General features: G+C 61.0%; 1 protein-coding gene across 10 annotated transcripts in view; it reads left to right on the top strand.

Moving 5' to 3' along the window:
- The window catches only part of SYNGAP1 (synaptic Ras GTPase activating protein 1), a 49,395-nt gene that overhangs the window by 21,032 nt on the left and 5,040 nt on the right, over positions 1 to 23,323 (top strand). For 2 of the 10 annotated variants that reach the window (XM_048817874.2, XM_048817881.2), the window contains 16 exons: positions 4,858 to 4,955; positions 6,283 to 6,404; positions 10,486 to 10,639; positions 10,887 to 10,985; positions 13,396 to 13,950; positions 14,102 to 14,246; positions 14,665 to 14,809; positions 15,314 to 15,550; positions 15,917 to 16,118; positions 16,395 to 16,573; positions 16,766 to 16,807; positions 17,487 to 18,354; positions 18,654 to 18,827; positions 19,017 to 19,228; positions 19,711 to 19,811; positions 22,583 to 22,665. In XM_048817874.2, the coding sequence (XP_048673831.1) occupies positions 4,858 to 4,955; positions 6,283 to 6,404; positions 10,486 to 10,639; positions 10,887 to 10,985; positions 13,396 to 13,950; positions 14,102 to 14,246; positions 14,665 to 14,809; positions 15,314 to 15,550; positions 15,917 to 16,118; positions 16,395 to 16,573; positions 16,766 to 16,807; positions 17,487 to 18,354; positions 18,654 to 18,827; positions 19,017 to 19,228; positions 19,711 to 19,811; positions 22,583 to 22,665 (3,416 nt within the window). Of the gene's footprint in view, positions 1 to 3,935; positions 4,088 to 4,857; positions 4,956 to 6,282; positions 6,405 to 10,133; positions 10,183 to 10,485; positions 10,640 to 10,886; positions 10,986 to 13,395; positions 13,951 to 14,101; positions 14,247 to 14,664; positions 14,810 to 15,313; positions 15,551 to 15,916; positions 16,119 to 16,394; positions 16,574 to 16,765; positions 16,808 to 17,486; positions 18,355 to 18,653; positions 18,828 to 19,016; positions 19,229 to 19,710; positions 19,812 to 22,582; positions 22,666 to 23,323 lie in introns of those variants that run through there. The other 8 variants (XM_048817880.2, XR_007352462.2, XM_048817875.2 and 5 more) reach the window with 8 other exon arrangements.

Raw genomic sequence — 23,323 nt, 5'->3', positions numbered from 1 at the left:
TCGGTCCACTCTGCTCTGCCCATGTCCCTCTATCCCAACCCAGCCACCTGCTGTCCCAACCTGGGTCCCCTCCGCTCTGCCCACAGCCCTCTATCCTGACCCAGCCACCTGCTGTCCCAACCTGGGTCCCCTCTGCTCTGCCTACATCCCTCAATCCCGACCTGCAGCCCTCTGCTGTCCCAGCCTCGGTTCGCTCTGCTCTGCCCTGCCCATGTCCCTCTATCCCAACCCAGCCACTTGCTGTCCCACCTGGATCCCCTCCCCTCTGCCCACATCCCTCTATCCCAACCCAGCCACCTGCTGTGCCACCTGTTGTCCCAACCTGGGTCCCCTCCACTCTGCCCATGTCCCTCTATCCTGACCCAGTGACCTGTTGTCCCAGCCTCAGTCCAGTCCACTCTGCTCTGCCCACATCCCTCAATCCTGACCTGCTGTCCCACCTGGGCACCCTCCGCTCTGCCCATGTCCTCTATCCCGACCACAGCTCCCTGCTGTCCCAGCCTGCGCCCCCTCCGCTCTGCCCACATCCCTCAATCCTGACCCGCAGCCCCCTGTTGTCCCAGCCTCGGTCCGCTCCGCTCTGCCCACATCCCTCAATCCCGACCTGCTGTCCCAACCTGGGTCCCCTCCACTCTGCTCACAGCCCTCTATCCTGACCTAGCCACCTGCTGTCCCACCTGGGTCCCCTCTGCTCTGCCCATGTCCCTCTATCCCAACCCAGCCCCCTGTTGTCCCAGCCTCAGTCCAGTCCACTCTGCTCTGCCCACATCCCTCAATCCTGACCTGCAGCCCCGTTGTCCCAGCCTCGGTCCGCTCCGCTCTGCCCATGTCCCTCAAGCCTGACCCACAGCCCCTGCTGTTCCAGCCCAGCTGATGCCCCTCAGTCCCATCCCACATTCTCTCCCCACCTTTCAAGTTTATTTTAAGAGGCGGCTACAAAAGCTCTGCAGCATTTGATGGCTACAAAGGGCTCTTGGGGCTTCAGGTTTGAGGCGAGTCAGGCATGAGGAATGTGTGTGCATCGTGACCCCGATGTCAGCAGCCGCCCTGCTCCATGCCTGGATCAATCGCCTGCATGAGTCACTGAGCAGGGAAAGTAGGACGCGGGCAACTCCTGGCACAATTGTCCCCCCGACTGGGGGTGGGCAGCCCCTGCACATGGAGCCTGACAGGGAACTAGGATCAGGGCGCTGGGCATATGCCAGCCACACACACAGCAAGGGCCCCAGTCCTGAGGCTGTGGAAGGAGGGACAGCTCTCCCCAGGGGGAGACACATTGAAACCAACTGGGGACCCTGGTAGCCCCCAGTGTTCCTGTCCCCAAAGTCCGGCAGAGATGGAGTTAATGCACACCTGAGAGTCAGGACTCCTGGGTTCTCTCCCACACACTGCTGTGTGATCCTGTCTCTCTTTCTCAGGGACTGTCCTGACCCCTTCACCACAGTACTGGAGCACCTCGCAATCCAGAACGGGTTGATCCCAACACCCTCATGTGACAGGGCAGGGCCGTGATGGGTGTGTCACAGATGGGGACTGAGGCTCAGTGACTGGCCCAAGGTCACACAGGCAGTCTGTGGCAGAGCCGGGAACTGAACCCAGGGCTCCAGTCCTAGACTTGTGTCTGGTGTGGGATATTCTCCCCCACCCCTGGGCACCGGGGTTGCCCGAGTGTCCCAGCCCTGGGAAATTTGCTGCCTGGCAGGACCCAGGTGATGGGTGAGTAACTGCACAACTTTAATCTGCAAAGTTGGCAAAACCAGTCATTAGTGACAGCCATATCTAAGGGACCTGTCGGCCCCGATCCTCGCAGGCCCCTCCTGGACTCTGATTTCCCCCTGGCATCCTGGCCAAATCCCCCATTCCCAACCCTAGACATGGCTGCATCTCAGCACCAGGCAAGGGATCCCTGTATAAATAGCCCCCACGTCCCTCCCCAGAGGTGGCAGCATTTTAGCCCTGGGTGAGGGATCCCTGTATAAACCGCACCCAGGACCCACCCCAGAGGTGGCTGCATCTTAGCACCAGGTGAGGGATCCCTGTATAAATAGCCCCTGCGCCCCACCTGAGAGACAGATGAATCTTAGCACCAGGCAAGGGAGCCCTTTATAAACAGCCCCTGTGCCCTAACCTGGAGACGGCTGTGTCTCAGCACTGGGCACGGGATTTCACTACGTTGGATGCGTAGAGTTGCTGGGGAACAGCTGCATCCCCCTCCAAGTGCTCCTACCACTCCCTGGTAATGAGGCATCGTGGATGGGAAATGGCAGGGTGTTTTCCATGGAGACCTGCTGGGGGGAGGAGCAGGATCTGGCTGGGCTGCGGTAACCAAGGGCCTTTCACAGCAAAGGCAGAGGGGCTGGGGGAGCCGGAGCGGGGGAGGCTGCATTGAGCTGGCACAGCTGGTGTGTTCCCAGCTCCCAGTTGAACCCTTTCAGCCTGAGGGGAGCCTGTTACTAACAGCATGTGAGGCTACTCCTCTGCCTCCACAAATGCGGCCACCTCTGGGGCAGAGCATGTCAGCCAGGGAACTGCCACGCAGTAACATTGCAGAGGACAGCCGATCCTGCTCTGGGGGAGGCAGAACTAGTTCACCTGCGCACCGAACCATGTCTGGGAGGAAAGGACCCACTACCCAGCCCCCTGCAGCACAGCCCCCAAGTGCTGCCCTGGGGCAATGGGGCGAGCCCTGACTGCCAGGGGAGAGCCCCTGCTGCCCCCCACCCCACTCCCTGTAGCACAGGCCCATAGCACCACCGTGAGGCCAGCACTGACTGAGAGGCGAGAGTGTCCTCTGATGAATCACCTTAACCCCCAACACTCCCACTGAGCCCCCCACCCATGGGTTCATACCCCCAACACCTCCACTGAGCCCCCCATCCATGGGTTCATACCCTCAACAACCCCACTGAGCCCACCCCACCCATGGGATCATACCCTCAATACCCCCTGACCTCCCCACCCAAGGGATCATACCCCGAACACCCTAGGGTGACCAGATGAAACAGACAAAATATCGGGACACATGGGGGAAGCAACAAAAAAAAAAAAAAAAAAACCCGCCAGAGTGACCAAAGCGGCAATATCAGGACAAATGGCGTCCCGACTGTGCATTGGTCGGGACGCGGGACAAAGAACTAAAAATCAGGACAGTCTGGTCACCCTAGAATACCCCCACTGAGGCTCCCACCCATGGGATCATACCCCCAACACCTCCACTGAGCCACCCACCCACAGGATCATACCCCCACTAAGCCCTCCCACCCATGGGATCACACCCCAACAACCCCACTGAGCCCCCCACCCATAGGTGCATACCCCCAACATCTCCACTGAGCCCCCCTGGGAGTACACCCCCTCCGCACATGCCCAGCCCCCAGAATACACACCAACCCTGAGAGCCTCCAGCCTGGGGATCATATCCTTTCCCTGATTCTCACCCCTGCCAATATGACCTGATGCAATTCTGCCTTCTCTCATACCCCCCACTTCCCTGGCGTCCCAGCCTGAGTATTAATGCGCTGACCTGTCCCACTCTCCTTACTGCAGTGCTGGGGAAGGTGTGGCGCCTCGGCCCCTGGGCGTCAGCTGCTGGGGGTGAGGACAGGTTGTGTGGAGTCTGGCCTGGGGATGAAGCCAGCTGGCCTGACCAGAACTAGGCTGAGTCCCCCTCAAACTTGTAACCCATGTAGTGGGGAGCAGGCAGGGGTGGTGCTCGCACCCAGCTGGCCAGTGACGGAGGTGAAAGGGGGCAGGTTCAGGGTGTTTTATCTGTTCCTCTAGTAGGTTACAGTGCTGGGGCGTCAGGCCTGCGGGATTCTATCCCTCGCTCTGGAAGGGCAGTGGGGTGGGCTGGGAGGCATGTTGGGGGTGTCTGTGCACCTTGGGGGGTCACAATGCAGGTCTCTGTGTGGTGCTGGGAGTAAGCAAAGTTGGGGCACTGGGATCTCTGTCTCCGCATGGTGCTTGTGATCCTGCGCATACCATGAGACTCCTGCACCTCCATCAGCGATATCGTGGCCACAGATACCGAGCCGAATTGGGGGGCTCCCCCACTTCCCACCAGCGCCTGCTTCTCTGAGTATGGGGGGTGAGGCCCTAGCCAAACTCCCATCACCACCTCTGGGAACACTCTCTGCTGTCTGGTGACCTCATACAAGAGGGGAAGCCACGTGCAGCTATAGAGCATGGAGTGAACCCAGGCACCTTGATTGCCAGTCTCCCCCCCACCCCCGAATTCAAGAGGCCTGGCTGCCAGACTCCCATATGGACGGGGGGATGTCTCTGCTTTAATGCTGGCAGAAGATCTGCTGCCCCCAGCCATGCAGCTTGCTCCCAGTATCTGGGTTTCCAAGGCTGCGGAGTGGGCTCATCCTTTCCCCCAGTCAGTGACCTGCATTGGGGCTGGATTGGAGCCAGTGCCCCCTAGAGGGGACAGGCCCCGGTCCCCATTCCCCACCCCCTGAGCCAGCCAGTTCCTGCTCTGGGTTTGGATTGGAGCTGGCACCCAGTAGAGGGGACAGGCCCCGTGCCCCATTCCCCACCGTCTGAGCCAGCCAGTCCCCTCACCTGGGGCCAGATGGGAACCAGCGCCTCCTAGAGGGGAAAGGCCCCGTGCCCCACTCCCCGCCACCTGAGCCAGCCAGTCCCTGCCCTGAGGCTGGATCAGAGCTGGCATAGCCTGCAGGGCAGAGGCCCTGTGTCCCAGTCCTTGATCTGGGTGTAGTGCTGAGTAGGATGGTGGGGTTCCTTCAGGGTCTTGGTCGTGACCCTTGCAGGGTGGGCAGGGCTGGGGCACCCTGTGGTGGAATTCCGACCCCCCCACATAGTAACCAGATCTCTCCCTAACACTGTTTTCAGAACACCACGTGAGCCGCTCCCGGAGGAAGAGTGTCCCTGCAGGGAAGCAATACAGCATCAACATGGACGCGCCCCCGGCACCCCCATTCCGGCCCTCGGTGAGAGACCTCCCCTGCCCTGACACACACGGAGACGTGCAGCTACCCTCACACTGACACGTGGACCCAGGCTCTTCTACTCACTGATTCACACCCCCCAGGCTCTCTCTCTCTTTCTCACACACACACACACACACACACACACTTTCTCTCTCTCTCTCTCTCTCTGCCCCCTGTCACGGAGTCCCCGGGCGATGCTCTGGAACTGCTCCCTACGAAGCCAGTCAGGACTCTGGGGAAGTCTCTTTTCTGTGAGCAGCCTGTCTGCAGGACACACAGCTCACACAGCTTCCACCTTCTTGGGTCTGACCTCGGAGCATTCAGCATCCTCTCTGGCCCTCCGTGCGCTTCCCACAGCGAGTCCGCCCAGGCGGGGTCCTGGGGAAGCCAGAGGGTCCTGCCCCCCAACTCCACAGTCAGACGTGACTCTCAGCCAGCCAGTAAAACAGAAGGTTTATTAGACGACAGGAACATGGTCTAACACAGAGCTTGTAGGTGCAGAGAACAGGACCCCTCAGCTGGGTCCATTTTGGGGGGCAGTGAGCCAGACAACCCTGTCTGCCCTTCACTCCATGTCCCCAGCCAGCCCCAAACTGAAACTCCCCCCAGCCCCTCCTCCTCTGGGCTTTGTCCCTTTCCCAGGCCAGGAGGTCACCTGATTCCATTTTTCTCCAACCCTTTAGCTCTCACCTTGCAGGGGGGAAAGGCCCAGGCCATCAGTTGCCAGGAAACAGGGTGTTGGCCATTCTCTGTATCCAGACCCTTGCACACACCTGCCCTCTAGGGCTCTGCAATGATCATACACCCTTATCCCACCCCCTAGATACTTAAGAACTGCATAGGGGAAACTGAGGCACCCCCACACTATTCAGAAGAAACATTAAGAACAGTCCCACTTTGTCACACCCCCATCTCTGCAGATCTGTCCTGTGCACCTCATGCCCTGCCCTTGTGCCTGCTCTGCCCATACAACTGTGTGATGTGGTGCGGTACTGGGCTGTTGGGCTGGGTTGTGCCTTGCTAGGAGGGGGAACCAGGCCTGCAGGACAGTGGGAGGGGGTAAAACAGGGGAGTATCCTGAACTTCGTGAATCAACCCAGGTGCCTGGGTTCTCTGAGAGGGTAGCGAAGTCAAGTGGTTAGAGACGGGGAGCTCTCACTCCCCTCCCAGAGCCGGGGATAGAACCCTTGAGTCCTGGCTCCTGCTCCCACTCCCCCCGACAACCCACCAGCCCACACTCCCTTCCCAGAGTTGGCACTAAAACCCAGGAGTCCTGGCTCCCTCAATGCCCCCTCCCCATCTCACTCTGTCTATCCCCTACCCACAGCAGGGCTTCCTGAGCCGGCGTTTGAAGAGCTCCATCAAACGGACAAAGAGCCAGCCCAAACTGGACCGGACCAGCAGCTTCCGCCAGATCCTCCCACGGTTCCGGAGTGCCGACCATGACAGGTGAGAGAGCCCCCCCACCGGTCCATATCCCACCTCATGGCAGTGCTGCAGAGAGCAGCACGGGGCTTCAAGGGACAGACCCTGCCCAGCACTACCAGGGATCACTGCCCTGGTCGGGGCCCCCAGTTCCAGGCACACACAGGGTCAACTCTCTCTTTCTTCCCCATGGGGACAGCTGCCCCACACCAGAGGCAGTTGCATCTCGAGGGATCCCTTGTATTAACAGTACCTGCAACCCACCTTGATAGCAGGCAAGCAGCTGTGGGGCTTCCTTGTTACAATTTTGTTATGACCTCAGGTGACAGGAGGAGGTTGCATGGGGGGGATTGTCCCCTCCAGTCCGTTCTCGGGGTGCCCTGTCGCACCCCCTCCCACCTGGAGTTGCTTGTGTCACTTTCAGAGGTGTGCTCTCCATGTGGGGGTTATGCAAGACTGGGAAAGGGAGAGTTGGAGGGAAGGAAGGTGTGGGGGAAGGAAAAAGAGGAGGGGGCATTGCAGACGGGAAGCAGCCAAGGATGGGAAGGAAGCTGGGGGAAGCAGAGGGAGGAGGGCAAGGAGGAAAGAGAGCAGTGGGAGGCAACTGGGCATTGGGGGGGAGTGGGGCATGGGGGATGAGGCAGCCAGTGGAGGGAATGAGGGAGCTGGGAGGGAAGAGACACTCAGTGGAGGGAATGGTGAGGGGAGGGGTTGAGGGAGGTAACCAGTGGGGGGAAGTGCGGGGGGAAGCAGCCGGTGGGGGGAAGGAAAGGGGGGGTAGCCAGTAGGGGAGATGGGGGTTGGGGGAGGCAGCCTGTGGAAGGGGGGGAATGGGAATGGGGGTGGGGGGAGGCAGCCAGCTGGGGAAGTGGGGCTGGCAGGCAGAAGCGGTGCTGCTGGGTGCCGGGAGCTGTTTATAGCCGGAGATGGTGGGTGGGAGCCAGGAGCAGAAGCCGGATCCAGCTTGGCAGAGATCCCAGCCCTGGCCCGACTTGTCCTCTCTGCCTCCCTGGATGCCAGAGCCTGGCCTGGCCCCCCCCACTCCCAGCCCAGGTCCCTGCCCTGCCCGGTGAGTCCTTGCTGGCCCAGTAGGGAGAGCAGGGAGCCAGGAAGGCACAAGCAGGGGGGCACAGACACCTGCCCGAGTGGGTGTGAGGACATGGGGGGACCCCGGGTGCATGTGTATGTGGTTCATGCATGTCAGTGTGTGTGCGCATTTGTGACATACTTGTGTGTGTGTGAGAAGTTAAAGCCATGCCAAACTTTTGCTGCATAAGGAGCTTAGTGACTCAGGATTGTGAGATTTCCATGTCAGGATCCAGCAAGATTGACCACAGGGGTGGGAAGAAAGTAACCCCCCCAACGCACACACACACACACACATGCGTGCACACATGCACACACTCACAAATGTGCGCACATGCACACGTGCATGCACACGCTCATGCACACAGGCACACACCTGCGTGCGCACTTACACGTTTGTGCACACACATGAACATATACGTACACATGCTCGTGCACGCATATAAACATGCACACACACATGCACACATGTGTGCACATGCATGTACACACTCATACACTCCTAAATGCTGGTTTGTAGAAGCTCTGCTCTAGGCATTAGGTGGGGCAAGTCTCTGGCCTGCACAATACCGGGACGGGGGCATATGTCACTGGATGATCACGATGTTCCCTTCTTGTCGTAAAACTTCTGCATCTTCCATAGCTGGGCGCAGCCCAAGCATGGCTGGCTGGGAACAAACCTAGGTGGGAGGGCTCCCAGAGAAAGGAAGTGGGGTGGAGATTGGGTGGGGCCTGCTCTGCCTGTGCCCCCGTATAGCATTAGAGGGTGCTATGCTGAAGGGGGTGGGGGCACTCCCTTCAGCATCAGGGCTGGTCCCAGTGCCCAGGTGGGGATGCTGTGCTCCAAGGAAGGGAAGGAAACACATGGGGCATGCACCCCAGTGTCCTGGCCACATTCGGGCACCAAAGAGTCCCTGGAGCCTCACTGGGGTATTGGTTGGGTACAAGGTTCTCCTGCCCATCCAGTCTCACGCTCCTGGCCTGTTTGTATAGTCCTGTCGCCCCAGCCCAGAGGTGGCTGCATCTCAGTATTTGTGTGACTTATAACGTCTATAGGACTGTGCAGGCTCTCTGTGTATAGGAGGGGCAGGCATGTGGATAGAGGCTGTATGGGGACATGGGGCAAAGTGGGGAGTGTCTGTGTTATTCCCCCCCCTTTGTAGACACAGCTGGGATTGGTATCTGGACTCCTGGCTCCGCCCCAGGTTTGGGATTCCCCCACCCTTATCCTTTCTCCATAGCCCAGTTGCCTCCTGTCTGGCTCTCCCGCAGTGTCCTCAGAAGCCCCCCAACCCCGCTTGGGCTCCTCCCTCACATCCCCTGCCCCTCCCCAGCCTGGGCTTTTCCCTTTTCTACTCTCTGGTTCTTCTGCCCCCAGCCCAGGCTTCCCCTTCCTTGCAAACCTGCCTCTCCCCCCAGCCTGTACTCCCTGCCTGCCCCCCAGGCTCCTCCACTTAAAACTGGGTTTTCCCCTTTTCCTGTCCCCTGGGCCTACTCCAGGGCTCCCCTCCCCGGGCCCCTGCTCTGCCTGGCACCCCAGGCCCACTGCCGGCAATTCCCTGCCTGGCCGGGTGAGTATTTTTAGCAGCGCCCGCCCCCACTCTGCTCCAATGACGGCAGAGCCGAGCCCAGCCGAGCTCTGAGTCGCTGCCTCCCGGAGACGCAGGGGCCTCTCTGCTTACGCAGCCCAGTCGCTAAAAATAACCCGCTGGGGCGGCCACTCACCTGCCCCAGCTGGGGGCTGCCTTGTGTGTTCTGCCAGCATGGGGCATCCTTAGGGGCTGGAAACCAGGACTCCTGGGTTCTATCCCTGGCTTGAGGGATGGGGGAGGTGCTAATGAGTTTAGGGGGCTGGAAACCAGGACTCCTGGGTTCTGTCTCTGGCATGGAGGATCGGGGGGTTGGGGTCTAGTGGGTTGAGGGGGCTGGGAGCCAGGACTCCTGGGTCCCATCCCCTTCTCAGGGAGGGCTGTGGGGTTTAGCAGATTGGGTTGGATTCTATCCCCAGCTGGGATGGGGGAGAGGTTGGAGTCTAGTGGGTTTGTGGTGGGGTTTGGGAACCAGGATGCCTGGGTTCTATACCCAGCTCAAGGAGGGGCATGGGGTTTGGTGGATTTGGGTGGAGGACGACTGGAAGCCAGGACTCCTGTGTCCTCTCCCCAGCTCTGGAAGGGTTTGGGGGTGGGTGGGAGGCAGGACTCCTGGATTTTATCCCCAGCTTGAGGAGGGATGTGGGGTTTAGTGGATTTTGTGGGGTTGGGGGGGGTGAGCCAGGACTCCTGTGTTCTCTCCCCAGCTCAGGGAGGCTGTGGGGTTTAGAGGGCTTGGGGCTGGGAGCCAGGACTCCTAGGTTCTATCTTTGGCTTTTGCCAGAGATTAGAGTGATTTTTGGAGGGGAGGAGGGTAAATCCCTTCCCCCTCTGTGTCTCAGTTTCCCGCTCTGTAACAGGGGGGTAATGGTGTTGACCCTCTGTCCCCCATTCTAATGTGGCCTGGTGTCTATGAAAATGCCATGTGATTTACCTGTGGGTCACAGCCTCCCAGGGGGATCCCCAGGGGCCCTGCGTGGGGCCCCCCTCCCCACTCAGTTAATTTGTGCATGTCTCTGACTCTTTCTCTCTCTCTCTCTCTCTCTCTTGTTCTGCGGTCCAGACCCCCCGGCAGTGCAGAATTGTCTATAGGGGCCCCTCCCATGGCCAGCTGCTGAATCCCCCAGGTACCCCCCGTCCCGGGCACCAGCTGTCTGTGTGGTCTCACCAGTGCCATGGCCACAGCTAGGGCATGTTCTGCACACCCCCCGGGAGGCTCTAGGACCCCCTGCCCCATAGCTTGGCTGCCCACACGCTCCCCCTTAGCAGCTCCAGAGCCCATGTCTCAGTTGTCTTCCCCTTCCTCTCCCATGCTTGTGTCATGGCACCAGATTCACTGTGTTTGACTCCCCTGCACTGGACTCACTCCAATGACACGAGACACGGGGCCCCCCAAGTCCCCCCGTCTCACCGGCTCCCCTCCCCTGCAGAGCCCGCCTCATGCAGAGCTTCAAGGAGTCGCACTCCCACGAGTCCCTGCTGAGCCCCAGCAGCGCGGCTGAGGCCCTGGAGCTCAACCTGGACGAGGACTCCGTCATCAAACCTGTGCACAGCAGCATCCTGGGCCAGGAGTTTTGCTTCGAGGTACGGCAGCCAGCCCAGGGCACTCGCGCCTCTGGGGTAGAGCAGGGAGCTGGGATAGGACTCCTGGGTTCCGTCCCCAGCACTGGGAGGGGAGCGCGGGCTCGTGGGGTAGAGCAGGGAGCTGGGAGCCAGGACTCCTGGGTTCCGTCCCCAGCACTGGGAGGGGAGTATGGCTGGGCACCCCGGTCAGGGAGTGTGGAAGGTACATGTGGCCCTGCTCAGCTGCTCCTCATTCTCTCTTCCTCAGGTCACCACTGCGTCTGGCACCAAGTGCTTTGCTTGCCGCTCAGCCGCAGAGCGCGACAAGTGGATCGAGAACCTGCAGCGAGCCGTGAAACCCAACAAGGTGCTGTAGTGGAGGGAAGCTGGGGGGGAGGGGAGCCCCAGGGGAAAGAGGGTGGATACTGGCTACAGGAGAGCTAAAGGGCAGGAGGCTGGGTCCAGCTCCCCACAGCTGTGCACACGTGTCTCCACATGTTCGCTTGCTGCTCTACTCCTCAGGAGTTGTCCCCCTGCCTGGAGTTACTGTTACAGCCCCAATTTACCCCAGAGCACACGCAGTGCCCCATAGCACCGACCCACCTGCCTGTTCCCGATCCTACACCCCACAGCACCGACCCCTACTTACATCCTCATCCCCCTGCCTCTGCCCTGTAGCACCGACCCACCTGCCTGTTCCCGATCCTAGACCCCACAGCACCGACCCCTACTTACATCCTCATCCCCCTGCCTCTGCCCTGTAGCACCGACCCACCTGCCTGGTCCCGATCCTACACCCCACAGCACCGACCCCTACTTACATCCTCATCCCCCTGCCTCTGCCCTGTAGCACCGACCCACCTGCCTGTTCCCATTCCTACACCCCACAGCACCGACCCCTACTTACATCCTCATCCCCCTGCCTCTGCCCTGTAGCACCGACCCACCTGCCTGTTCCCGTTCCTACACCCCACAGCACCGACCCCTACTTACATCCTCATCCCCCTGCCTCTGCCCTGTAGCACCGACCCACCTGCCTGGTCCCGATCCTACACCCCACAGCACCGACCCCTACTTACATCCTCATCCCCCTGCCTCTGCCCTGTAGCACCGACCCACCTGCCTGTTCCCGTTCCTACACCCCACAGCACCGACCCCTACTTACATCCTCATCCCCCTGCCTCTGCCCTGTAGCACCGACCCACCTGCCTGTTCCCGTTCCTAGACCCCACAGCACCGACCCCTACTTACATCCTCATCCCCCTGCCTCTGCCCTGTAGCACCGACCCACCTGCCTGGTCCCGTTCCTACACCCCACAGCACCGACCCCTACTTACATCCTCATCCCCCTGCCTCTGCCCTGTAGCACCGACCCACCTGCCTGTTCCCGATCCTAGACCCCACAGCACCGACCCCTACTTACATCCTCATCCCCCTGCCTCTGCCCTGTAGCACCGACCCACCTGCCTGGTCCCGATCCTACACCCCACAGCACCGACCCCTACTTACATCCTCATCCCCCTGCCTCTGCCCTGTAGCACCGACCCACCTGCCTGTTCCCGTTCCTACACCCCACAGCACCGACCCCTACTTACATCCTCATCCCCCTGCCTCTGCCCTGTAGCACCAACCCACCTGCCTGTTCCCGTTCCTAGACCCCACAGCACCGACCCCTACTTACATCCTCATCCCCCTGCCTCTGCCCTGTAGCACCGACCCACCTGCCTGTTCCCGTTCCTACACCCCACAGCACCGACCCCTACTTACATCCTCACCCCCCTGCCTCTGCCCTGTAGCACCGACCCACCTGCCTGTTCCCGATCCTAGACCCCACAGCACCGACCCCTACTTACATCCTCATCCCCCTGCCTCTGCCCTGTAGCACCGACCCACCTGCCTGGTCCCGTTCCTAGACCCCACAGCACCGACCCCTACTTACATCCTCATCCCCCTGCCTCTGCCCTGTAGCACTGACCCACCTGCCTGGTCCCATTCCTGTCACCGACCCCTGCCTGTGCCCCATAGCCCTGTCCCTCCTAATTGTCCCCGTTCCTACACCCATAGCACTGACCCCTGCCTACATCCTAATCCCCCTGCCTGTGCCCCATAGCCCTGACCCACCTGCCTGTCCCCATTCCTAAACCCCACAGCCCCGACCCCTACCTACATCCTGATCCCCCTGCCTACACCCCATAGCCCCGACCCACCTGCTGTCCCCGATCCTACACCCCATAGCACCGACCCCTGCCTACATCTTCATCCCCACAACTTGCCTGCGCCCGATCTCCCTGTGCTCCATAGCAATGACCCCCGTCTAACTCCCTGTGCCTCCCCAGGATAACAGCCAGTTTTCCCGCCGCCACCCCCGTCAAACCCTCTGTGCCTCCCTAGGACAACAGCCAGCCCCCAAGTCTAACCCCCTGTGCCTCCCCAGAATAACAGCCCCCCAAACCCCTGTGCCTGCCCAGGATAACAGCCCCCCTAATTCCCTGTGCCCCCCCAGGATAACAGCCCCCCCATCCCCTGTTCCTCCCCAGGATAACAGCCAGTCTTCCCCACCCCCAGCACCGTCAAACCCTCTGTGCCTCCCTAGGACAACAGCCAGCCCCCAAATCTAACCCCCTGTGCCTCCCCAGGATAACAGCCCCCCCAACCCCTGTTCCTCCCCAAGATAACAGCCAGTCTCTCCCCTGCTTCTGCCCCTAATACCCTGTTCCTCCCCAGGATAACAGCCAGTCTCTCCCTCGCTTCCCCCCCAACCCCCTGTGCCTCCCCAGGATAACAGCCGGCGTGTGGACAATGTGCTGAAGCTGTGGATCATCGAGGCGCGGGAGCTGCCACCCAAGAAGCGCTATTACTGTGAGCTGTGCCTGGACGACATGCTCTATGCCCGCACCACCAGCAAGATGCGCACAGACAATGTCTTCTGGGGCGAGCACTTCGAGTTCAACAACCTGCCGGCCGTGCGCACCATCCGCCTGCATGTCTACAAGGACACGGACAAGAAACGCAAGAAGGACAAGAGCAACTATGTGGGCATGGTCAGCATCCCCATCGCCAGCGTCACCGGGCGCCACTTCGCCGAGCAGTGGTACCCGCTCAGCCAGCCCAGCACCAGCAAGAGCAAGGCCGGCTGCCCCGCCGTGCGCGTCAAGAGCCGTTTCCAGACCATGAGCATCCTCCCCATGGAGCTGTACAAGGAGTTTGCTGAGTACGTGACCAACAACTACCGCATGCTGTGCGCTGTGCTGGAGCCGGTCCTGAGCGTCAAGAGCAAGGAGGAAGTGGCCTGTGCGCTGGTGCACATCCTGCAGAGCACTGGCAAAGCCAAGGTACTGGGGGAGTGGCAGGGATGGGGGAAGAGTGGGAGGACAAAGTGCCCTCTGAATTGTCTGCATCTCGGGTCCTTCTGGGCATGGGGTGGGGAGCTCTGGGGTGTTGGGTCTCCTCACTCACTCCCCTGCCCGGGCCTAACCCCTGCAGGATTTCCTCTCGGACATGGCCATGACGGAAGTGGATCGGTTCATGGACCGGGAGCACCTGATATTCCGGGAGAACACCCTGGCCACGAAAGCCATAGAGGAGTATCTGAAACTCATTGGTCAGAAATACCTCAAGGACGCCATTGGTGAGTGAGGGAGGGGGAGGGGTTTGCTTGCACTCGCAGGTGTGGGTGCGCACAGTCTGGGTCCTGTGCGTGTACCCTGCTCCCTGGGAGGCACATGGATCTGTGCACTGTGCCTGCAGGGGTCTGTATGCCCAGAGGGTGGGATCTGTGCTCTGGGGTTTAGGGGCGTTAGAGCTGCACCTAGCCTGGTGATGGGATGTGATCCCCAACCGAACAGCTGGTCCTGGCACTGGGATATGCCTAAGCTGGCATCTCACTCCATCTGGTCTCTGGAGAGGCTGGTGGAGCACCCGTCCCCAGCTTCAGGCCCCTGATGGATAGGACGGGGTGTGCAGGGTGGTAGGAGCTGGTTCTTGGGGCAGTGTCCAGCCTGGCACCCCCCTCCCTGCCCCACTAGCTCTCTGCCCCCCTCCTGCAGGCGAGTTCATCCGGGCGCTCTACGAGTCAGAGGAGAACTGTGAGGTCGACCCCATGAAATGCTCCTCATCCACCCTGCCTGACCACCAGGCCAACCTGCGTATGTGTTGTGAGCTGGCGCTCTGCAAGGTCGTCAATTCGCACTGGTGGGTGCCAGCTGGTGGGGGATGGGGGCATGTCCAGGGGCAGGGAGTGAGCAGGTGCTGTGCAAGGTTAGCTGTACAATTGTGCAGCATGGTGTGGAGGGATTTGAGGGCATGGGTGGAGGCAGGAGGTGGGGGGCCAGGAGAGGGAGGAGGTGGTGAGCTGCACAGAGGGCACTGAGAGTTCAGGGAGGAGCTGAGGAAGGTCTGTGCCCTATGGCGAGGTGTATGGGGGACTCTGGAGCTCACCGATGTCCCTGCCACCCTTGCACTCTGTTCCCATGGGAGCTGAAGGCCATCGGTGCCCTGTGGTCGGGGGCTCAGGGCTGTGTGTAGGTCATTGATGGTCCCTCTGCCCTCCCCACAGCGTGATTCCATGGGAGCGGAAGGAGGTCTATGATCTGTGGGGGGACGCACGGGCTCTGGGGGGGTGGGCACATGGGCTTTGGGGGTATATGGGCTCAAGAGGCCTGGGGGTCACTGATGGCCCCTCTGCCCTCCCCACAGCGTGTTCCCACGGGAGCTGAAGGAGGTGTTTGCCTCGTGGCGGCTGCGCTGCGCGGAGAGAGGCCGCGAGGACATCGCTGACCGGCTGATCAGTGCCTCGCTCTTCTTGCGCTTCCTGTGCCCAGCTGTCATGTCGCCCAGCCTCTTCGGGCTCATGCAGGAGTACCCAGACGAGCAGACGTCCCGCACGCTGACCCTCATCGCCAAAGTCATCCAGAACCTGGCCAACTTCAGCAAGTGAGAGATGCACGATGGGCCAGGGCATCAGGGTGGGACATCACGGGTGTGAGGAATGTTTTTCTGGGGGTCCTTAGGGTGCTACACCCTGCTGACTCAAGCCCCCCTTGCCCTTGGCAGGTTTCAGCTGCACAGAGGAGTATGTATCATTCAGAGTGAGTTCCTGGAGAGGCCGCATAGTATGGGGCTGTATGTAGGGGGTGCTATACCCCTCTGCCCCCTGGCAGGGTCAGCAGCAAGGAGTACATGGCGTTCATGAACGAGTTCCTGGGTGGGAGTGGGCCAGCATGGGATGGGGCCTGGGTGTTGTATGGGGCTGTGGGGGGGGGTGCTGTACCCCACTGACCTCCCCCAATCCCATGCCAGGTTCGGCAGCAAGGAGGAGTACATGGCGTTCATGAACGAGTTTCTGGAGCTGGAGTGGGCCAGCATGCAGCAGTTCCTCTATGAGATCTCAAACCTCGACACCCTAACCAACAGCAGCAGCTTTGAGGGCTACATCGACCTGGGCCGCGAGCTCTCCACGCTGCATGCTTTGCTCTGGGAGGTCATGCCCCAGCTCAGCAAGGTACACAGACCTTGGATATGGGGCTGGGAGCCAGGACTCCTGGGTTCTCTCCCCAGCTCTGGGAGGGGAGTGGGGACTAGTGGGTTACAGCAGGGGGGCTGGGAGCCAGGTCTCCTGGGTTCTATCCCCAGCTCTGGGAGGGGAGTGGGGACTAGTGGGTTAGAGCAGGGGGCTGGGAGCCAGGACGCCTGGATTCTCTCCTGCCTCTGGGAGGACAGCCGGGATCCCCAGGTTTTATGCTAACCCCCTCCCCTGTCTTTCTGCCCCTGGTCCCAGGAAGCCCTGATCAAGCTGGGCCCCCTGCCTCGGCTGCTCAACGACATCAGCGTCGCCCTCAGGAACCCGCACATCCAGCGGCAGCCAAGTCACCAGGGGGAGCGGCTGCAAACCAAGCCCATCATCCTGCGGGGGCCATCCTCTGACATGCAGCCCTACATGATGCGTGACCTCAACAGGTGAGCGGAGTCTGGGGATGGGGACGTGGGGGGCTGGAGAGCAGTGGGAGGGAGCAGGGCACTGGATAGGGCTGCAAACCCAACTCACGGTGGGGCGGCCAGGGAGCATCTCCCTCTGCCCCCGCCTTCCCCATGTAGGGTCCTGTCCAGGTCTCCTCCCAACACTAACTGCTGCCTCTGCTCCCCCTGCAGCTCCGTCGATCTGCAGCCCTACATGGTGCGGGGCCTCAACAGGTGAGCCCTGGCGCGGTCCCCACACTGGCCCCATACCATCCCGTATGCCCCCCTGCCGCCCCACCCACCCTTCCTGATGGGGAGCAACGTCATCATTCCCCTTCCCAGCCTTGCTCTGGTCCCAGGGGGACACAGGGAGTGAGCACTGCCCTGTTCTAAGGAGCTCTGCATGAGGCCTGGGCAGCACCAGGCTGGGCCCGTTCCCTCCTTTGGGGGCCCCTGTGGAGTCTGTGTGCAAGAGGCTTATCTGTGGGGAGCTGCAGGGGGACTAGGAATCCCCCTGCCAGCCCAGTGAAGGGATGGTCACACATCATGGTCTGCTCAGAGACTCCTCCGTCCCTTATCCCCCAGGGACCCTGGGCTGGGGCTGCTCTTCCTACCATCTGTCCCCTGCCAGGCCTGCTCACCGACTCCCCCATCCCATGGGAGCCCTGAGTTGGGGCTGCTCTTCCCCCACACCGTCTGTCCCCCCAGGGCTGCTCACTGACTCCCCCATACCCCGGGGGCACTGGGCAGGGGCGCTTTTCCCTCTCCGTCTGTCCCCCCAGGGCTGCTGACTGACTCCCACCTACCCAGTACCCCAGGAGCCCTGGGCTGGGGCTGCTCACTGCTCCCTTCTTCCCATCCCTGCTGGAGCACTGGCCCCAGCCCTGACCACCTGGCCTCTCTGCACCCCCAGCTCCATGGACATGACCCGGTTGCCTTCGCCCACCAAGGAGAAGGGCTCCAAGGACATGTTCTTTGTGACACGCCCACCCCTGGCCCGCTCCTCGCCCGCCTACTGCACCAGCAGCTCCGACATCACTGAGCCTGACCAGAAGATGCTGAGCGTCAACAAGAGCGTCTCGATGCTGGACCTGCAGGACAGCCGCATGAACAGCGTCTCCAATCTGCAGAGCGTGGGCGACATGCTCAACAGCAGCCAGGCCTCCATCACCGCCGCCATGGGACTGCGGCCCAGCCGCCTCTCGCAGGGCAGTGGCTCCAGCATCGCGGCTGGCCTGCGGCTCAGCCACATGGGGGTCACCACTGATGGGGCTGCAGCCCAGCAGCTTAGGGTGCCCCTCTCCTTCCAGAACCCCCTCTTCCACATGGCCTCAGATGGGCCCTCAGCCGCACCCTCACACCGGCCATCTGAGGGCAACCCCGACACCTTTGCCCCCTTCCACGGCTACAGCAAAAGCGAGGATCTGTCTGCTAGTAAGCACATCATCCACAGCCACAGCTACAGTGACGAGTTCACCCGCCAGGGTTCTGAGTTCACCAAGCGCCAGCTCTCGCTGCAGGAGAACCTGCAGAACATGCTCTCCCCACCACAGATCACCATCGGGCCCCAGCCCCAGCGAGCCCCACCCCAGCCGCAGCCCCAGGCCCCGCTTCAGCGCGGAAAGTCCCAGCAGCTGACGGTCAGCGCTGCTCAGAAACCCCGGCCCTCCAGCGGCAACCTGCTGCAGTCACCCGAGCCCACCTATGGGCCAGCCCGCGCCCGCCAACAGTCAGTCACCAAGGAGACGCCCTCTGCGCTCAAGCCAACCATTACCAAGCAGGTGTGGGGAGGGCAGGGAGGGAGGCGAGGTGTGTGGGCGGTGGGGAGTGGCGTGGAGAGGTGTCAGCGAGTGGGGAGATGGGGCAGGGTGGACAGATGGGGAGCGGTACAAGGGGGTCAGTGAAGAGGCTCAGGGGTTCGTCCTCAGGAGCGGAGCGTCAGCACTGCTCAGGGTGGGTCGCTGACCTTCAGGCGGGGATGGTGTTCTCTCTTCCAGGGGTCCCCACAGGGAGGTGGGGGGAGTCTCTGGGGCAGGGAGGGGGGTCTCATTCCATGCTCACTAACTTTCCGCCCCCGCAGCCATCGCACACGCCTTCCACGCTGAACCCGGTCATGCCGGCCTCTGAGCGCACCGTGGCCTGGGTTTCCAACATGCCACACCTGTCAGCCGACATCGAGAGCTCCCACATCGAGCGCGAGGAGTACAAGCTGAAGGAGTACTCCAAATCCATGGATGAGAGCCGGCTGGACCGGGTAAGAGAACCCAGGAGGCTTGACTCCCAGCGGCCCCCCCTGCTTTAACCCACTAGACCCCACTCCCCTCCTCATGCCAAGGATAGAACGCAGGAGTCCTGGCCCCGAGCCCTTCGCAGTGGGGAGGCACGGAACCCCTGCCTCGAGACAGAAGTGCCCTCATGGCCATCACCTGGCCTCTCCCTCCAGGTGAAGGAGTACGAGGAGGAGATCCACTCATTAAAGGAGCGGCTGCACATGTCGAACCGCAAGCTGGAGGAGTATGAGCGGCGCCTGATGTCGCAGGAGGAGCAGACCAGCAAGATCCTGATGCAGTACCAGCAACGGCTGGAGCAGAGCGAGAAGCGGCTGCGCCAGCAGCAGGTGGAGAAGGACTCGCAGATCAAGAGCATCATTGGCAGGTGAGGGGCGGATCGGAGCGGTGGGGCCTTATGGTAGGGTCACTGGGTCCTGGGCATGTGCGGGGAAGGTGGGGGCCACGGGGTCCCTGGCACATGTTGGGGAAGATGGGAGGTCACAGGGTCCCTGGCACACATGGGGGGCGGCTCATGGCAGAGGCACAGGGTCCCTGGCATAAGTGGGGAGATGGGGTCACAGGGTCCCTGATACATGGTGATGAGGAGGTCATGAGGTCCCCAGCACACAGAGGGGCTGTGTGGGGGGATCACAGGACCTTAGGGGGATCCCATCAGAGATCCTGAAGTCAGGGCAGGGAGGGAACAGTCCCTCTAGGAGCTGCCTTCCATCCCATTCCTCAGGTACCTGCCGTGGCCTCCGCCCCCCCCCCAAGGGACCTGCTCCATCTGCCCCCTGCCCCACTGGGCATTAGCTGTCAGGGACCCTTGGCCTCCCCCCGCGGGAGCCCGGATTGACTCCAGTGAAGCCTGTCCCTACAGGTTGATGCTGGTGGAGGAGGAGCTGCGCAGGGATCACTCGGCCGCCCACGACGTCTCCGAACCCCGGAAACGCCTGCTCGACGCTCAGGTGGAAATTACAATGTCATTTTTCTTTTCCGTGTCTCCATTTCCCATCCCATCTCGTCTGCTGTCTGTCCCACGGGCAGGGCTAGTGCTGGGGGAAACCGATGGATGGACCCGGAGCAGGGCCAATGCTGGGGAGACAGCCTGATGAATGGACCCGGAGCAGGGCTAGTGCTGGGGGAAACTGATGGATGGACCTGGAGCAGGGCCAATGCTGGGGAGACAGCCCGATGGATGGACCCGGAGCTGGGCTAGTGCTGGGGGAAACCGATGGATGGACCTGGAGCAGGGGTAGTGCTGGGGAGACAGCCCGATGGATGGACCCGGAGCTGGGCTAGTGCTGGGGGAAACCGATGGATGGACCTGGAGCAGGGCTAGTGCTGGGGAGACAGCCCGATGGATGGATGGATGAAAGGGTAAGGGGCCAGGCTGGGAGAGCTGGATGGAGAAATGAGGGTTAGAGTTGCAGGACACAGACACACTGACCACCACAGCATTAGGACCAGGAGAGAGGGAGGCCAAGGGCTGGGAGAGGTGACAGATGGATGGATGGGGAGGGCTAGCACTGTGTTAGCCCTATATGGGGTGCCTGCCTCTTGGCGACATAGGATCAAGGTGCTCACAGGGTGAGGGGGCCAGTGCCCCCTTACGGTACTCTCAGAGCAGGCCTGGGATTCAGTGCCCCCTCAAGGGGATGGAGGTGGAGAGGGGCCCTGGGCAGTGGGGATTTCTGAGGAGATGCCATCTGGACACCATAAGAAACAGCCCCTCTCCCCATCCTTCTCTCCCTGACTTTTGAGCAACTCCACAGTAAAACACTCTATTCCCCAATCATCCCCTCAGACAACCCCTACACATTTCCCCATGAAACCCCAAACCCCTCATATAGCTCTCCCGTAGCCACCCGAGCTGACACCATAACGCCCCCAATAATCCCCCTCCCACAGCTCCCCCGATAAACTCGCAGCCCCCAGAGTTGCTCCATCACAAACTCTGAGAGCTTACGTGGGCCTTGCAGCCTGGGCAATAAGGGACAGGGGACAGGGAAGAATAGCCTCCAAAGCTAGGTGCTGTGTTCAGAATCCTGGGAGGCCGTGGGGCCCGGCTCATGGGCCTAGTGAGGTGTGTGTAGGGATTGGGGTCTGAGGACACCATAGGGCCTGGCTCAGGGGCTAGTGAGGTATGTGCAGGGATTGGGGTCCGAGGACACCTTGGGGCCTGGCTCAGGGGCTAGTGAGCTGTGTGCAGGGATTGGGGTCCGAGGAGGCCGTGGGGCCCGGCTCATGGGCCTAGTGAGGTGTGTGTAGGGATTGGGGTCCGAGGACACCGTGGGGCCTGGCTCAGGGGCTAGTGAGGTGTGTGCAGGGATTGGGGTCCGAGGAGGCTGTGGGGCCCGGCCCAGGAACTCATGAGGTCTGTGTAGGGATTGGGGCCCGGCTCTGGGGCCTAGTGAAGCCCATGCGAGGATGGGGCCTGAGGAGGCCGTGGGGTCTGGCTCAGGGGCTAGTAAGGTCTGTGCAGGGATTAGGGCCCAAGGAGGCCGGGGGGTCCGGCTTGAGGGTAGGGTTTCCACCTGTCTATGATCATCCCTTGTTTGAGGTGGCTGTCCTGGGAAGTCTGTTGGGGCTCAGTATATGCTGCCCACTGGCCAGTTTATGAGCTTGAGAGGATCATCCCAGATGTCCTGGGATTTTTGTACCTCGGAGATGGTAACTCTAGCTGGGATTGGAGCCAGGGGGAGGCTATGGAGCCTGCCTCAAGAGCCTAGTGAGACCTGTGCTGAGATTGGAGTCAGAGAAGGCTTTGGCACCTGGGTTTAGGGTGTCCATGGGCCTGGGCTTGCGGAAGCTGGATTCATGGTCTTCAGAGGCAGCCATGAGGCTTTGTGCTGGGCTCCCAGGCATGGCTGCGTGAGGCCAGGAAGCCATGAGGACTGCTCAGTGGCCATCTCTCGGTGCGGCGCTTGTGAGCTTGGACAGTTTTGTTGTCTAGGAGTCACTGCAGGGGGGCTAGATTAGTTTTTAGGAATAACACCTGTCCCTTATTTGAAGGGATTGTCTCCTATTTCATTGATTTGTGCCTTTGGACAGCCACCCATCCCTTATTTTCAGATGTATTGATATTGATTAAAATGGATGAGTTCCATTCTAAATATTACAGTGAAGTTTATGAGACTTGCACTGTATCCTGAAGGAGGGAGTAGACACGTACGCTCTAGAGATTAGTTGGTGATATGATAAGGGATATGGTGCTTCCCTAAAAGGTCTTTTAAAATAAAGCGGGGTCCCTTATTTTCCCCATGCTTTCCCCTTATTTGCACCCTGCCAAGGTGGTCACCATATAGGTGTTTATGTCTGGATACCGGGGCTGGGTGCCCAGGGGTCTGTGCACAGATACCAGGCAGTGTGTATGTGTTAGGATTTTGAGGTAGCTCTGTAGCTCTAGCAGCTGTTCACCTGGCTGTCCCAGCATGAGCCAGTGGCAGGAATGTCTCCCCACTTCCCCGGCTGTCCCTGTGTGCCCCAGAGCTGGGTCATGTTGGCCCTGGATCTGTGGGTGTAGCGAGGGGTCAGGGAGAGGGCTTCCATCATGATTTTCCCAGGCCCCTTCCCCCTGCTGCCTCCAGCACGTCCCGGCCGTCTCCCACCCTGGGTCTGTGGACCCCTCCTGTTTTCTGGGGAGATGACGGAGCCAGCAACGGGGTGATCCGTGCTCCCACCGGGGGGCACCAGTGCCGGGGCCCTGACCCGTCTGTTTCTCTGCTCTTCATCCTAGCTTTTCATCAGGTAACTCTCTCTGACTCTGCTTTTGTCACGTGGAGGGATCGGGGGGACTCTCGCCGTTCGGTAGCAGATCAGGTGGGTCCTTTCCTCTCCTCCCCCTCCACCCCCATCTGCACACGCACCCCCTCCCCCTCTGTGCATCACCCCTCCCTGTAGAGACTAGCAAACTACCTTTTCCTTCCCCGTTAGGTTCAATTAACTCCGTTGTCTGGTTGGTTCTATCCCCCCTGCCCCGCCGAGGGTCCAGCCTCTCCCTCTCCAGGGGGCCCAGACCACTGAGTACTGGCATGGCGTGGGGGGATTGAACCTGCACCATGGAGCCTGGTCAGAACATTTCACAGACACTGTGTCTGTCGGGGGCAGCGCTGCCGGGGCCGCCTGTGGAGCTCAGCCCCAGGGCCTGCCCTCACCCTCCTGTTGGGGTCTTTTTCCAGGCCTTCCCATAAGCCTCTCGGTCCTGCTGGCTGCTTCTGCCAACTCTGGGGCGCCACTCCGCACCCCCCAGGGTCTGGGGGTCTCAGGCTGGAGCAGTTCCACCGTGGGGCGGCCAGTGGTTGAGGCGAGAACATCAGAGTGCAGAACTGTCTGGGTGCTGCGTCGCAGTCTCCTCAGAGCCGTGCTTCCGGTTGTGACGCAGCGGGGATGGGGAAAGGGGCCCGTTGGGTATGGGCACTGGGGGCCAGTATTTCTCTGGTCTTTTCCATCCCAGTGCCCTCTGCTTGAGTGCTTCTCC

Source organism: Caretta caretta, chromosome 14 (genome assembly GCF_965140235.1).
Source record: "Caretta caretta isolate rCarCar2 chromosome 14, rCarCar1.hap1, whole genome shotgun sequence".
NCBI lineage: Eukaryota > Metazoa > Chordata > Testudines > Cheloniidae > Caretta > Caretta caretta.
This window is presented reverse-complemented; position numbering and strand designations above follow the sequence as displayed.